A 15,401-nucleotide genomic window follows, 5' to 3' on the forward strand; every position below is an offset into this window, starting at 1 on the left:
GGCTGACTTGGGACTGGATCATGTGGTCTTCAGCCAGAGATGGAGGGAGTATCAGGGAAGGCATTTATGATTGAGGCTTTTACCAGGAAAGCCCAAGTTTTATTCATTCATTCACCTGAGAAGTATTTACTTGGCACCTGCCACATGCCAGGGAGCCCAACCATGAGCCAAGGTCCCTGCCCTCCTGGAACAGAAAGTAGGTGGAGATGTCAGGAAACAGTAAAAGTATACAGTGACAGGTGGAGTAATTGCTATTAAAATAATAAATAAAGGAGGTTAAGAGGGATTGAGAGTGTGGAGACAAAGAGGGTGTCAAGTGGTTAGGACAAACGATTTGATGAAGTGATATCTGAGCAGATCCCAGAAGGACATGAGGAGGTAAGACATGCAGGAAATGGATGCTTCTTATATAAATGCTAAAGTTTTCCTCTTTCCATTTCTTTTCTTTCCAAAGTCGGTATGAAGAGATGAAGATTGTCGAGAACTGTACAAACATCACAAGGTCATTTTGTGACCTAACAGATGTATGGGAAGTCTTTCACGAAACCTATATCCCCAAAGTAGTAGGATTCAGAGGGAACACAACACTGACCAGTTGTACGGACTATTTTCTCCTCCCCATGGACAGTGAGTTGATCTGTTTCTCACCTTCATCATCACATCAAGATCATCATTATTCACTCTGCCATGAGATAGGAAGGTCTGCAAAGGGCTGAGCTTGACCTCCTGGCCACATACCACTACCTACATCTGTAACCATCAATTGGGCTTCTCCGAGTCTGTTTTCTTTTCTGAAAGTGGAAGCTGAATCTGTTCTTTGCAGATTGTTGCTCAGTGTTGTAAGGGAGGTGTTCAGACAGGAGCAGCTGCCGTTGTGCTGCCTGCTGTATAGCCCGATGGGGAGTAGGGAGTAGAGCTCATGGGGCCCGTGTCTAAGTCAGACCTCCTTGAGCCAGTGTTCCTTTGGTACGGCAACCCTCCCCTCAGATCATACCCAGCGATATGTACATGTGAACACCCGCGTGTGCATACACCGAGGCCCAAAGCCCATGAGCAGACCTCCTCCTTCTTTCTTTTTTCTTTTTAATTTGTTGGAGGGCATGTGCACTCACCAGAGAGAAATGAAGAGGGAGAAGCACTCTGCTGGGACATGTCACATTGTCACTCTCTCTTCTCCGCCCTCTCTCCCTCCCTCCCGCAAACACACCCAGGGTGTGTTCAGCTGCAGCGTTGGCCATGAGATCCAGCTGCCTTAATGCCAGGCCATGGGGCTGACCCATCTTTCTTCTTTTTTCTGCCCATGACAGGGGTCAGCTTCCTCAGGGATCTGTGTCGACAGGTCCAGCTCTTTACTTTTCCAGTTTCCCAATTTACAACCTGTTTCTAAGGAAACAATTCTGTTTTATCACTTACATAGTTGGTGTGGGTGTACATGCACATTTAGGTGCTTAGCAAGGTGATAATGACTGAACCCCACTACAGGAAAACAATTTAGATGGGAGATTTGCTGGAATTAAGTGTGTGTGTGCGTGTGTGTGTGTGTATTAAGACATATCTGTGTTTGTGCACATAAAGAAAGGGAAGCTGAATTCATAGGCCATGGTATTTGGGTTATTAACAAATGTATATTAAAGTAATAATATATTTTTCATGACTCATGGTAACTATGAAAAATACATAAATATCCAGGTTTAAAGGAAATACACTTTTTAGTTTTTGCTATAGAGCACATGTACTCACCAGAGAGAGACAGAGGTGGGGGCGTGGGGGGGGTGAGAATCAACACCTAGTGGCTATAGCCATCCCATAGTCTCCTCTCAGGATTTTGGGTATGCACACACAGGTGCCTGGCATGATTTTCAGACTACTTGGCCTAGGACTCAAACCACACAGCCAGCTTTGTAGAATCCAGTTCCTTAACCTCTGCACCCCTGCTGAGCCCGAAGCACACTCCTTCTAAAGGTATTAGATAGTATGTATTTAAAACCCTAGTGGGGCTGGCCCCATAGCACAGCAGTTAAGCGCTGCAGAGAAGTTGGATCCCACAAAGCCAACCAGGACCCAAGTCCCAGGCCTGGCAGCATGTGCTCAGGATCCTGACAGGGTAGATAACTGAGAGGAAGAATTACAGTGAGATAGGCCCTGTTTGGGGGCTGCTCTCTCTCTGTCTCTCTCATGCATACAAACCTAAAACAGTGAATCTGTGAAATCATAGTATAGCCATTTAGTGAAACAGAATTAATTGGAAAACTGAGGATGGAAATTTGGGGCTGACAGACGTTTCAGAAAAGACCAGAGAGAAACACGTTAGACCTCTTGGGCCAGACATAGTCTCTGGCACATAGTCTTCCTTTTTTTTCTTATGACTCTTTAAAAAATAAAACTATTCTGAGTTTCTAGAGTGTGCAGAAGTCCTCAGCCCATGGGCTATCATTTGCCAGCCCTTAATGTAGAAAAATATCTATTAATATTTTATGATTTTATGAAACTTAATTAGATAAAATATATACCATGCAAAACAGAGGAGGTTACAATCAATTAATTTGAGTTTGTATATATGTCTGTAAATATAGACACATAAACATATAATGTATACTAGTTTTACATATTTATGTGTATATTTATGTATATACACACAACATAGACAAAAGTTTATTAACCACACTCAGAGACAGTTACTCATCTGTATTATCTGATATTTCTACAATGATTATGTATTATTAACATAATATAAAGAAAGGTCTTTTTTGTCCTGTCTATCAGAGGGCACATATGCTTACCAGAAAGAGAGAGGGAAAGTGAGAAAGCATCTCCATGGAGGATGGTCATGCCACAATCCCTTCTCCACCATTTCTCCCTCCTGTCAGGATTTTGGGCACACACACACGTGCACCTGGCATGGTTTTCAGGCTGCCAGGTCCGAGACTCATCCAGCTCACCTGGCCATGTGAGATCCAGCTGCCTTAACATCCATGCCACCAGCTGGCCTGAGAAGTCTTTTTTATCCCTATCATAGGGCATGCGTGCTTGCCAGAGAGGAGAGAGACAGACAGATTCAGAGAGTGGATAAGTGAGAAGTCATCCCCCAGGAGGGACGGTCACACTACAGTACCTTCTCCTCCTTTTACCTTGGGATTTGGGGCATGCACACACTCGTGGCCAGTGTAACTGAGAAGTCTTTTTTTCTTTTTCTTTTCTTTTCTTTCTTTCTTTTTTTTTTTTTTTTTGTGAGAGGTTTTTACTATAGGGCATGTGCACTCACCAGAAAGAAACAGAGAGAGAGACAGAACGCGAGAAATCACCCCCCAGGGGGATGGCCACACCACAATCCCTTCTCCTCCAATTCTCCTCTCAGGATCTTGGGCACACATGCACACACACCCAGAGTGAGTTTAAGCTACTGGGTCCAGGACTCGAACCATGGTCGACTACATGGGAGTCCAGTGACATAGTCATTATGCCAACTGCTGGTCTCAGAAGCCATTTTTAATGTTGTTTTTAAGATACAAAGGGCCAGCCCCATAGTGCAGTGGTAAAGTGCTATGCAGAGAAAGCCAGATCCTACATGGCCAACTGCTGTTTGAGCCTCAGCCCTACTGGCTTGAAAAACACTCCAGGCTCATGTACACACACGCCTAACATCCTGATGGGCTGGAGAAGTGGAGTGAAAGGAGCTGCAGCGTGGCCACGCCCACTGAGGATGCTTCCTCTCCTCTCTCTCTCTCTCTCTCTCTGATGAGTGCACATATTCTCCAGTAATAAATAAAAAGAACACTTTTAAAAATACAGCCTAAAAACTGAAAAAGTTACTGACCTCCATCTCAGCGTCTGTCCTTGATTTTTTTGTGTTAAATAAATCACGTCTCTTTTGGGACCAGCAGGTGGTGTGGTGGTTAAGGGGCTGGACTCCCACATGGCTGACCATGGTGGACCTGGTGACTTGCTTTCTGACTTTCTCCCTCTCTCTCTCTGGTCAAATTAAAAAATAATAATAATAAGCAAAATAATTATAAGTTTAAAAATAATAAATCACTTCACTCTCATTAGTCTCAATTTTTTGCCAATAAAAGTTTTTAAAAACCTGTTAAAACTAGAATCATAGGCAGATTAAAAATAAAATAGCTTTTTTTAAAAACGAAGTAAGTTTGGGGAACAGCATATGGCATAATGGTTACGTTGCTGGACTCCCATGCAATCTACCACGGTTTGAGTCCTGGACCCAGCAGCTTAAAAAACTCACACTGGGCACTTGTCCATGTGTGCCCAAAATCCCGAGAGGAGAATGGAGGAGAAGGGATTGAGACATAGCCATCCCTTCTGTGTGTGTGTGTGGGGGGGTGATTTCTTGCTTTCGTTCTGTCTTTCTCTGTCTTTCTGGAGAGTGCACACACCATATAGTAAAAATAGCTCTAAAAAAAAAGAAGAAGAGGAAGAAGTAAGGTTGTATATGATGTTGGAAGCATTATTATGCAATCATTGACTAATATTCAGATTTGTTCCTAACTTTGTTTTTTGAACAGTGTCTTTTGAACCACCAGAGTTTGGGATTGTTGGCTTCACAGACCATATTAACGTGTTAGTGAAATTTCCACCTGCCTATCCTAATATAATAGACCAATTGTTGTATGGATCATCACTTGTCATTGAAGAACAGTCAGAGGGGATAATTAAGAAGGTAAGTGATCTCTGGTGTTAGGATCAGAACAGTTCTGAGTTGGCAGTGAATACACTTGATACTCCCTCTTTTAGAAAAAGAAACTTATAGGTAAACAATTGAAATGAAAGTTCTGAGCACCAGTGCAGAATGTTGCAAAGAAGTCTTTTTATTCATTTATTGTGAAAATATGTTGCATTCACTCTGCAGTGCAGTCTTATTTAAAACAGTAAACAGGGGCTGGACAGTGGTGCAATACCAAAGAGTAGTGCTCTGTAGTGTAGAGGCAGACTCACGGGGGAGGGCTGCCAGTCTGGATCCAGGGGCCACCCTGAATCCCCAAGGCGTATGTGTGCCCACAGTCTGTGCTGGCTGGGATAGATCATGGTGTCAAGACCCTATTGGGGGAGCGGGGGGGACCAGCGGTTAGCGTAATGGCTATGTTGCTGGACTCCCATGTAGTCGACCGCGGTTCGCGTCCCAGACCGGGTGGCTTAAACTCATGCCGGGCACGTGTGCTTGCATGCCTAAGATCCCAAGGGGAGAATGGAGGAGAAGGGATTGCAGTGTAGCCATTCCCCCAGGGGGATGATTTCTCGCTTTCTGTCTCTCTGGCAAGCGCACGCGCCCTATAGCAAAAACCTCTCAAAAAAAAAAAAAAAAAGGCCCTGTTGGGAATACTGTCTCTGTTCCTGTCTCTCTCCCCCTCTTTCTCACTCACAGAATAAATTAATAATTTTTTAAAAATTAAACAAATAAGCCACATGCACAACATGAAGGGATACACAGGAGAGAGAGAGGTGTGATGTGCATGGGGAGAGCAGCCAGATTTTAATATGTGCATGTGCATATGTGCCCCAAATCCAGACAGGATAGAAAAAGGGATAAGGCAGGATTGTAGCATGACCACACCCCATTGGGGAATGCTTTCTCCTTCTCCCTCTATCTCTATCTCTCTCTGGTGAGCATGCATGCCCTCTGGCAATTAAAAAAAAACGGGGAAAAGGGTACGATTATGGGGGCTCAGAGGTTGTGTCAAATTTCATTATCTCATTTCAGTCATGTGTTATTTATGTTCGGCCTATGAGCTACTATGTTTTAGATTACTGTTTCTAAAATAAGAGATCTATGCTTTTAGGTTATTGACTATAAATGGAAAACTATAGTTACTATTCATCTTCATTAAAGCAAATTAGTCTTTAAATTAAATTTTTTAAAAAACGAGGCCATAGGTATATCCAGACAACTAATGGTGGCCTGGACTACCTGGCAGATAGGGTCGTGAGAAGCCGTCACTTCCTGCATACGTTCTGCAAGGGAAAGCAGTGGTTGTTTTCAGGTAGACTGGGTGTGCTGCATGGCAGAGAAGGAGGAAAGTTAGGACTCCATCACTGTGGAGTTGCCATGAACTAAAACAGCAAAGGTCATGGACAAAGCAGGTAGAAGTTGGATATCCATAGCTCAGTTTTGGACATGCTGACTCAGAGGTCCCTGTAAGGCATCTGGAAGGAGATGTTGGGCAGGAGTTGGGTGTGCTGAGTCTGGAGTACAGGGGAGAAGGACTCACAGGTTGAGAGATGTCCTGGCAAGATGTGGTCTCTTGTCGTATACCCTGAGAACAGGAGAGCTCACCTGAAAGTGGGCATGCAGGGATGTGAAGATGCCCAAAGATGGCACCCTGGAATATTCTAAAATGTGGAGGTCTAGCAAATGAAGAAGACACAGTGAAAGAGACTGAGAAGGAGCAACCACAATGATAGGAAGAAAAATCAGGATGAAATGAGGTCCTGATTCCTAAGAGAAGAGAATTCCAGCAAGAGAGAGTGATCTACTTAGTCAAATGCAAATGAGACCATTTAGAAGAGGGTATGAACTACTTTCGGATTTGGCACCAGAGCAGTCATTGTGCCCTTGATAAGAGCATTTTGGTGAAGTCACGGGGCAAAAGCCTAGTTGAAGTTGATTCAAGAAAGGGAAGTCCCCAGGATCCTAGGAAGCTGGAGGACTGGAACAGGGGAGTCACAGAATGCCAAGACATTGTCAAAGGCCTCTCTCTCTTTCTCTTCCTCTCCCCTTCTGTCTCCCTCTGTTTCCCATGTGTGTGCTCGGGCACTCATAGGCTATCATTTTTTTTTTATTAAGAAAGAAATAAGAGAAGAGGAGGAAAATTTGGAGATCGAGGAGAGCTCATTCTTCCAAGTTTTTCTATAAAGGAAAGGAGGGATATGCAGTGGCTGCTAGAGGGCAAAGTGCATCACTCGAGGAGCTTTTTTAGTGGGAGAAATTACAGCCTGTTCATAATCAGAATGTTCGGGGTGGGGGGTGTTGGGGCAACACCCTAGAGTAGATAAGCCTGAGAAGGGGCTGGCGTTGGCTGGGAACAGGGACTCGGTATCTCTATTCACGGGCGAGAAGCAGAGGATGTGGCACCAATGCCTAAAAGGAGGGTCACGCGTGGTGGGAGCTTCCGTTTGCTTGGTGAAACGGGAAGTGAGGACTGCGACTTCCCCTCTATCGCACGGTGGCAGCCCATGTGTGAGCCAGATGTCTGACCTCAGTCACGTTCTACTCTTCCCCCCGAGTGGAAGAGCCCTCCCTCGGTGACCGTGTCTGCTCCTATCCCCTTTTCTTCTTCATTATTGATTAGCCATGTATGAGCTTTTTATTTATTGGGTATCATGTTTGTTTAATAATGCCTTCTAAACAAAAACTTGTGGATGAACATTATTATAGAAGGCTGTATTAGAACCGCTAGAAATGTTGATTTATAAAACTACTAGGAAGAATGTATTTTGAAAACTCTAAAACATAATGCAAAAGTTGTTACTCATTCATGAAAGAACCTTCATACCATCTTTTCAAATCTGAGATGGAACAGAACCACAGAGAAAGAGGAGGCAAGGTGTTTAAAGAGAGAACACAGGACAGTAGACATCACCTCAGGTCTGTTACAGTTAAGTCCTGTGACCTCGGAGAAGTGACTTAGCACTTTGACCTATAGTATCCCCATCCGTAGAATGGAGACAGTGCCTGCTCTGCAGACTCTCGAAAATCCAATAAGTTAATATGTACGAATGCCTTTTCTGAAATGGAATAGCCATACCTTGTCGGCAAGGTAACATAATCTTGGGGAAATGACAGCACAGAGACCTTTACTCTTCTTTGGGACTTTTTTTTTTTTTTTCTCATTTGTACAGAAGTTGCTAGACCAGATTTTGTGGCTTTAATGTACAGATGTAGCCATGGTAGCACACGGGTAGTACCACCACGTGGGAGGCTGAAGGCCACACGGGAGATCTGAGTCTGATCAGTGTGAACATGTGAACAATGTGAACATCAAGGCATGCTCGCTAGCTAACTGGGAAGCTGGGGCAGGAGGACCTCCACATAGCAAGGTCCTGTCAACAGTGCCTATCTCTCATTCCTCCTTTCTCCCCTTCCTCCCTCTCTGACCCTCATAAGGGAGAAAAATCTGTTTATGTCTATAAGTCACATATCTGTAGTTTTGCAATAAATTGGTCGCCTTAAGCAATCTATACATCCTTTTCCTTGCCAAGCCTATGATATTCCCAATCTTGTTTAAGATTTGAAGACAAGTTCCCAAAGAGATGTTTAGGACTTGCCTCTAAATAAAATTCTCACTCATTTTACTCATTTTTTTGCTTATCTTTACAGCATAAATCCAAAGTACATGGAAACGTCAATGGAAATTTCACTTACGTCATTGACAATTTAATTCCATACACAAACTACTGTGTATCCGTTTATTTTGAGCCTAACTCTCAGGAAAGAGTAAGGAAGTCTCCCTTCAAATGCATCCTTCCCTATCCTGGCCAGGAATCAGGTATGTTCATATTTGAAAATTCATGCCTTTACTCTGAAGGGTAGTTTTTCCCCACATTTTATTGATTCACAAAATACCTTAAACTAAAAATATGGACAAAGCTATAATCTAGTGACAGGTGCACTGTAATTTTCTTCTGAAACATTTTTTTTAATTAATTAATTTATGGGACCAGCAGATGGAGTAATGGTTATGTCACTGGACTTCCATGTAGTTGACCGTGGTTTAAGTCCTGGAACCAGTGGCTTAAACTCACACCAGGCTCATGTGCGTGCGTGCGCAAGATCCCGAGAGGAGAATGGAGGAGAAGGGATTGTGGCGTGGTCATCCCCCCTGGGGGTGATTTCTTGCTGTCTTTCTCTCTGTCTCTCTCTGTCTTTCTGGTGAGCGCATGTACCCAATAGCAAAAACCTCTCCAAAAAATTAATCAATTAATTAATTAATTTACATTCATTCCCTAAGCATCCACAGCATACAAAATGTGATTTCCCATCCAGAATATATTCATAGTGGCTTAATCATACATGTTATCGTCCTTAATTTTCCATTTCTAGTTTCATATATATATATACATGTATATGTATTTTTTACCCCTATTTCTCACCCTCTGCCATTTCCCACCCTCCTTGCACACTATCTTAGGTGTCTACAGTCATTTTCCATTCCTTTTTCCCCCCACATTTTATTGATTCACAAAAATCCTTAAGTGATCTAACTGCTTTCAATAGCAAGTTCAGCTGGCATGTACATATCAGTGAATGCATGTCTGACTGTAGGTGTGAAACTCTGAGCAGAATGAACATACTGTAAGATAACACCTAGCTAATGCTATATAGCTTCCTATGGTCATAAAATGGTATTTTAAAATATTATTTTAATTTTAAGAAAAGCAGTTTTAGCTTTAATAAATCAAAGAAATACTAAGGAACTTTACTTAAAACTGAAACCCAGGAAACAGGTAGGATTCTGTTCAAATAGTAGGTACATGAACCTACCGGCAGCTCGAACCAGGACAAAATCCCTTAAAACTAGAAAACAAAGCCTAGAAGAAAATCAGCAATGTTTTAGTTAAAATATTTCACCAGTTCAGTCTCATGTACTTAGTTTATCTTCTGTTGTGGTTCCATCTACCCAATTCAATTCTGGGATGTAATATTCAACTCCAGACCTGTCCGTAAGATTAAGTTGGCCATTTTCTTAGTTTTTGAACTCTTCAGTTCTGTGTATCTGTATTTAATTTTCCTGGTATAGCACTCCCTTGAGAACTTCTTGGAGATCTGGTCCAAGATCTGGTGTTGGTAAATTCTTTCAGATTTTGTGTATTTGAGAATGCTTTTGTCTTTTCTTCCCATGTGAAGGGTAATCTTGCCGGGTACAGTATTCTTGGTTGAAATTGCTTTTTCTTTAACACTTTGAATATATTTTCCCATTCTTTCCTTTCTTGCATTGTTTCTGATGAGAGGTCTGCTGTTAGCCTGATGGGATATCCTTGTAGGTAGCTTGACTGATGTTATTCTCTTGCCAATCTTAGCATCTTGTCTTTGTGGTTTTGGTTAATCTGGCTATAATGTGTCTTGGAGAAGATCTTCTTGGATTGATTCTATTTGGGGTCCTGTATATTTCTTGGGACTGGATCTTTGAGTGCCTCTCTAGGTTTGGAAAGTTTTCTAGCAGGATTTCATGGACTTGATTATCAATGCCCTTATGAGTCTCTTCACATTCTGGGATACCAATTATCTGGATGTTTGGATGTTTGATGGTATCTAGTATTTCTCATATATTATTCTTATTTTGGGGGCAATTTTTTCAGTCTTCATGGTGGATTTTTCTAGGCCAGCGATTCTATCTTCTATGTCTGAGATTCAATTTTCTGTATGATCTAGTCTGCTTTTAATACTTTCAAGGGAAGTTTTGACTTCTTGTATTATAGCCTTCATCTCTAACAGGTCCATTTGATGCTTTTCTACAGTGTGTCTTTTCTCCATTATATCTTGCAAGAATTTCCTCACCTCCTGGAACTCATCGTTGCCTTTCTCCTGCCTCTTCTGCAGTTCATTGTCTCTCTTCTCTTCTATCTCTGTTAGCTTTGTCATTATGAGTATTCTAAATTCTTTATGAGACATTTCCATGAGTTTCACTGTACTATCTGAGGATGAAGAGGACTTATTCTTTTCCCTTAGAAAAGAGGAATTTTCTTGCTTTCCCATATTTCTTGTGGCCCTGCAGTGATTTCTAGGCATCTGATGGATGATGCATTTCTAATTCTTGAAGTTCAATCTGAACATTCAGAAGGAGGTGATCTGCAATCTCTCATCCATTCTATTTTTGCTCTTTGTGCATCAGATTCAGTGGGAATAGAGGAATATTCTGACCCTAATAGTATTCAAATGTTTGGAAGCTGTTCACTTGGATCTGTCTAGACACTTAAAGCATAGAGGCACTAGAAATGAATCTGGAGTATGAAATCTCAGCAGAAAATCTTCATTTTTGGCCAAGGAGATCAAATTTCACAGCTGAAGTTCAGTATCCATCTCAGGATCTCTGAAGGGTATTTAAAGACTCTGGAATTCATGGAGCTCCAAAGGTATGTCCTCTCAAAAAAGTACATCACGGTGATGTTTTCTGTTAGTCTCTGCTATCTGATAGTCATTTGTATGTTGTCATACCACAGGGACAAGTAGACATCTACATTTGTAAGGTCGGAAATCATCTTCAAATGGATCAAATTCAGTGCTGTGTGCCTTTAACAGTGTTCAAGCCAAATGCTGGGGAACACAGAGTTGCTTAAAGCCACTGCATCCAGAGGCAACAAAAGGGAAGGAGCCGGGAGTCTGGATGTGGCTCACAGGAGTAGCAGCTGTAGCTCACGGATGAAAGGAAAACTGCCAGTGTGGATGAGGTAGTCACTAATGCAGGCTCAAGGCTTTTCTGGTTGCAATGACGTCAGTGTGATCTCAAGCCTTCTTCCCTGTGAAGAAATGCCCAGCGAGAACAATCAAGCTCATAAACCTTTCCTTCTGATTATTTTCTCAGGAAGTAACTAAATGCCCAACTGTTTTGCTAAAAGCAAAAATCTCCCTCAAAGAAGCCCTTTGAAATTTCCCAACCTCAGTAAAAGTTTCTTTGATGTTCTGATTTACCAGAGTATAATAAGGAAGGATTTGGAAGGAAATGACAGTGATGTGGTTATTTGTGAACTACATGAACAACACTCAATGCCTGGCGTATATTGGATCGTCAGGAAAGTCATGATGCATTTTTGCATAGGAAAACAGAAAAATATGTCATGACTTTTCCAGCGACCTAATAAGTATGCTCAGTCTTAATTACAACTATAGGGTAGTGTGATTTTTATTCCCTAGTGTTCTTTCTTTTTTTTTTTTTGAGAGGTTTTTGCTATAGGGCGTGTGCGCTCGCCGGAGAGACGGAGAGACAGGAAGTGAGAAATCACCCCCCAGAGGGGATGATCATGCCACAATCCCTTCTCCATTCTCCTCTCAGGATCTTGGGCACGCACGCACACGTGCCCGGCGTGAGTTTAAGCCACCAGGTCCAGGACTCGAACTGCGGTCGACTACATGGGAGTTCAGCGACACAGTCATTACGCTAACTGCTGGTCCCTATTCCCTAGTGTTCTTCAAAGCTGAATGCTGCATAGACTGACTTTAAGGGGAATGATACAGATGTAGGCTGATTTACTGCACTTCTCAGATACTGGTTTTTGTTTGTTTGCTTGTTTGTTTGTTTTACAAATTTAAGGTTTGTGGCATCCCTGCATCAAGCTAACCTGTCAGTGTCATTTTTCCAACAGCATGTGTCACTTTGTGTCTGTGTGTCACATTTTGATAATTCTCGCAATATTTCACAATGTTTTATTATTATTTTACCTGTTATGGTGATCTGTGATCAGTCATCTTTGATGTTAACTGTTGAAATTGTTTTGGTGTACCCCAACTTGCACCCACATAAGATGGTGAACTAAGCATCCTTGCTGTGCGTGCTCTGACTGCACCTCAGCTGGTCATTCCTCATCTCTCCTCAGGCCACTCTATTCTCTAAGACACCGTATTGAAAAGGCCAGTTAATAACCCGACATTGGCCTCTAAGTGTTCCAGTGAAAGGAAGGGTTGCTTGTCTCTCACTTTAAATCAAAAGCTAGACAGAATTAAGCTTAATGAGGAAGGCTAGTCCAAAACGATGGAGTGGTGGTTGGGGGCACTGGACTTCCACAGGGCCAACTGTGGTTTGAGTCCCAGACCTGGTGGCTTGCTTTCTCACTTTCTTTCTCTCTCTTGCTCGCTCTGTCCCTGTCTGGTCAAATTTAAATAAATAAATAAATAAATAAATAAATAAATGGGACCAGCAGATGGCGTAATGGCTATGTCGCTGGACTCTCATGTAGTCAACTGCAGTTCGAGTCCCAGACCCGGTGGCTTAAACTCATGCTAGGCGCATGTGCATGCATGCCCAAAATCCTGAGAGGAGAATGGAAGAGAAGGGATGGTGGCATGGCCATCTCCCTGGGGTGAGGGGATTCTCGCTTTCTATCTCTCTGTCTCTGTCTTACTGGCAAGTGCACACACTCTATAGCAAAAAACTCTCAAAAAAAAAAAAAGATTAAATAAATAAATAAAGTTAAATAAAATAATTCTTTAAAAAAAAGATAAACTTCTTGCACCATGTTAGCCAAGTTGTGAGTGCAGAAGAAAAGTTCTTAAATTAAATTAAAGTGCTATTCTAGTGAACACATGAATGACAAAAAAGGAAAATGGGGTCCACTCCATGGCCTAGTAATTAAGGGAGTTAGATGCCACTTGGCCAAACATGCAGCTCAAATCCCAGACCTGGAGGCTTGAAAAACATGCTGAGCACATGTGTGTGCATGCCCCAAATCCCAACAGGATGGAGAAATGGAGAAGATATTGCATGCAGTATGGCCATGCTCATTAGTGGTGCTTCCGCATTCTCCCTCTCTCTGTTTCTCTCTCTGGCAAGCACACACATCATCTGGCAGATTAAAGGCAAACAAAGAAGGCAAAACAGCTTTATTACTGACATGAAGAAGGTTTCAGTGGTCTGGATAGAAGATCCAGATAGAAAGTAGATGCATTGATTTTTTTTTTTTTTTTTTAGACAGAATGCCTCTTAACAGACTACAGTATAGTGGAAACATAACCTTCTTAGGTACTGGAAAACCAGAAAATGTGTGACTTGCTTTAGTGAACTAGCCTGAAACTGAACCCACATATCGCCGAAGTATGACTATATCTCAAACCTTTAGCTTCTTTTTATAATGTTAGTTAAATACAGACAAACTTAAGTCTGCATGTAGATTGGTTAGGCCTGTAACATTTATAAAAATGTAAACTTGGGGCCAGCAGGTGACATGGTGGTTAAGGGCACTGGACTCCCCATGACTAACCATGGTTCAAGTCCAGGACCTGGTGGCTTGCTTTCTCACTTTCCCTCTCTCTCCTCTTTCTCTCTCAATCTGTCCCTTTCTGGTCAAATTAAAATAAATAAATAAAGATAAATAAAATAATTATTTAAAATATATATCAACTTAAAAAAAGTTTACATATACATATATATTCTAACACCGATTTTCGGACCCAAACAAATGTCCAACAATTCTACTCATACCTGATACTGACTACCCAAAGTTAGCTAGACTTCACAGGTTAAGGACTCATTCTCACAAGACAGACCCCACTTTGGATGCCAGCTGCAAATCCCACAGCCCCAGGTTACCCACACTTTTGTCTGACTTGGTTACAAAGTCAAGAGTTCCCACAACCCCCTTGATAATTGCTAAAACGACTCTTGGGAATGTTTTAATTTAAAGGATACGAATGAAGGGACCAGCAGTTAGCGTAATGGCTATGTCGCTAGACTCCCATATAGCTGACCACAGTTCGCATCCCAGACCCGGTGGCTTAAAAAAACACTCCGTCTGTGTGTGCGTGTGTGCCCAAGATCCTGAGAGGAGAATGGAGAAGGGATTGAGGCATGGCCATCCCCCCTGGGGGGTGATTTCTCACTTTCTGTCTCTCTGTCTCTCTCTGTCTGGCGAGCGCACGCGCCCTATGGCAAAAACCTCTCCAAAAAAAAAAAAAAGGATACAAATGAAGGGCCAGGGAAGAAGTAGGCAGGACAAGGGCTAGAAGGGTTCAGAGCACAGAAGCTTCTGTCCCTGTGGAGTACTGATGCAACCCACCCTGGTATTTAAGTATATTCCCCACCCTGGGAGCTCCCCAAGCCTCTTGGCGTTCAGAGTTTTTATTGGGCCTCATTATGTGGGAATGTTGATTAAATAAATTATTAGCCATAGGATTAAACTCGATATCTATCCCCTTCCCCCTCCCCGGGGGTAGAGGGTAGGGATGGAAGTTCTACCCATTTGTCTTGTGGTTGGTTTGTCCAACAACTAGCACTAACCCTGAAGTTCCTAGCCCACACTCCCCAAGAGTCACCTTGTTAACATAAACTCAGATATAGTCCCCGAAAGGGACTCATAGGAATAACAGAAGACACTCCTATCACTCATTCATCGCATGGCTTTTTGAAGCTCTGTCAGGAAACATGAAACTTTTATACACTGTAAAAACTCAAATTAGTAACATGGCAAAGGAATGGCTTTCTGAAACTCAGTTCCCACTTCCCAGGGAATATGTTGCTCACTGGGAAGGCACAGATTCTTGGAAATCAACACACTCTGTGATGACTCGATTTCCCCCCTGATTTTTCTCTACTTCCCCAACTAAGAATGTTCATGCTACAGTATGCTGTCAGATCATTTTATCTTTGCTTGGTGTGAACACATCATTTCCATATTAAATCAGCCCCTGTTCTTTTTTATAAAGAATTATTTATTTAATTTTATTTTTTATTATTATTATTATT

At 42.2% G+C, this 15,401-nt stretch overlaps 1 protein-coding gene across 12 annotated transcripts in view; it reads left to right on the plus strand.

Annotated features, from left to right (window-relative positions):
• IFNAR2 (interferon alpha and beta receptor subunit 2) overlaps positions 1 to 15,401 on the plus strand; it is a 92,759-nt gene that overhangs the window by 23,604 nt on the left and 53,754 nt on the right. For all 12 annotated transcript variants that reach the window (XR_003550297.1, XR_003550298.1, XM_027773971.1 and 9 more), the window contains 3 exons: positions 455 to 627; positions 4,521 to 4,675; positions 8,330 to 8,498. Coding sequence is in view for 10 of the 12 variants with exons in the window: in XM_027773971.1 (XP_027629772.1) it covers positions 455 to 627; positions 4,521 to 4,675; positions 8,330 to 8,498 (497 nt within the window). In the remaining 2 variants the exon portion in view is untranslated. The remainder of the gene's footprint in view (positions 1 to 454; positions 628 to 4,520; positions 4,676 to 8,329; positions 8,499 to 15,401) is intronic.

The sequence above is a fragment of the Tupaia chinensis genome, unplaced genomic scaffold, assembly GCF_000334495.1.
Source record: "Tupaia chinensis unplaced genomic scaffold, TupChi_1.0 Scaffold000392_1, whole genome shotgun sequence".
Taxonomy (NCBI): Eukaryota; Metazoa; Chordata; class Mammalia; order Scandentia; family Tupaiidae; genus Tupaia; species Tupaia belangeri.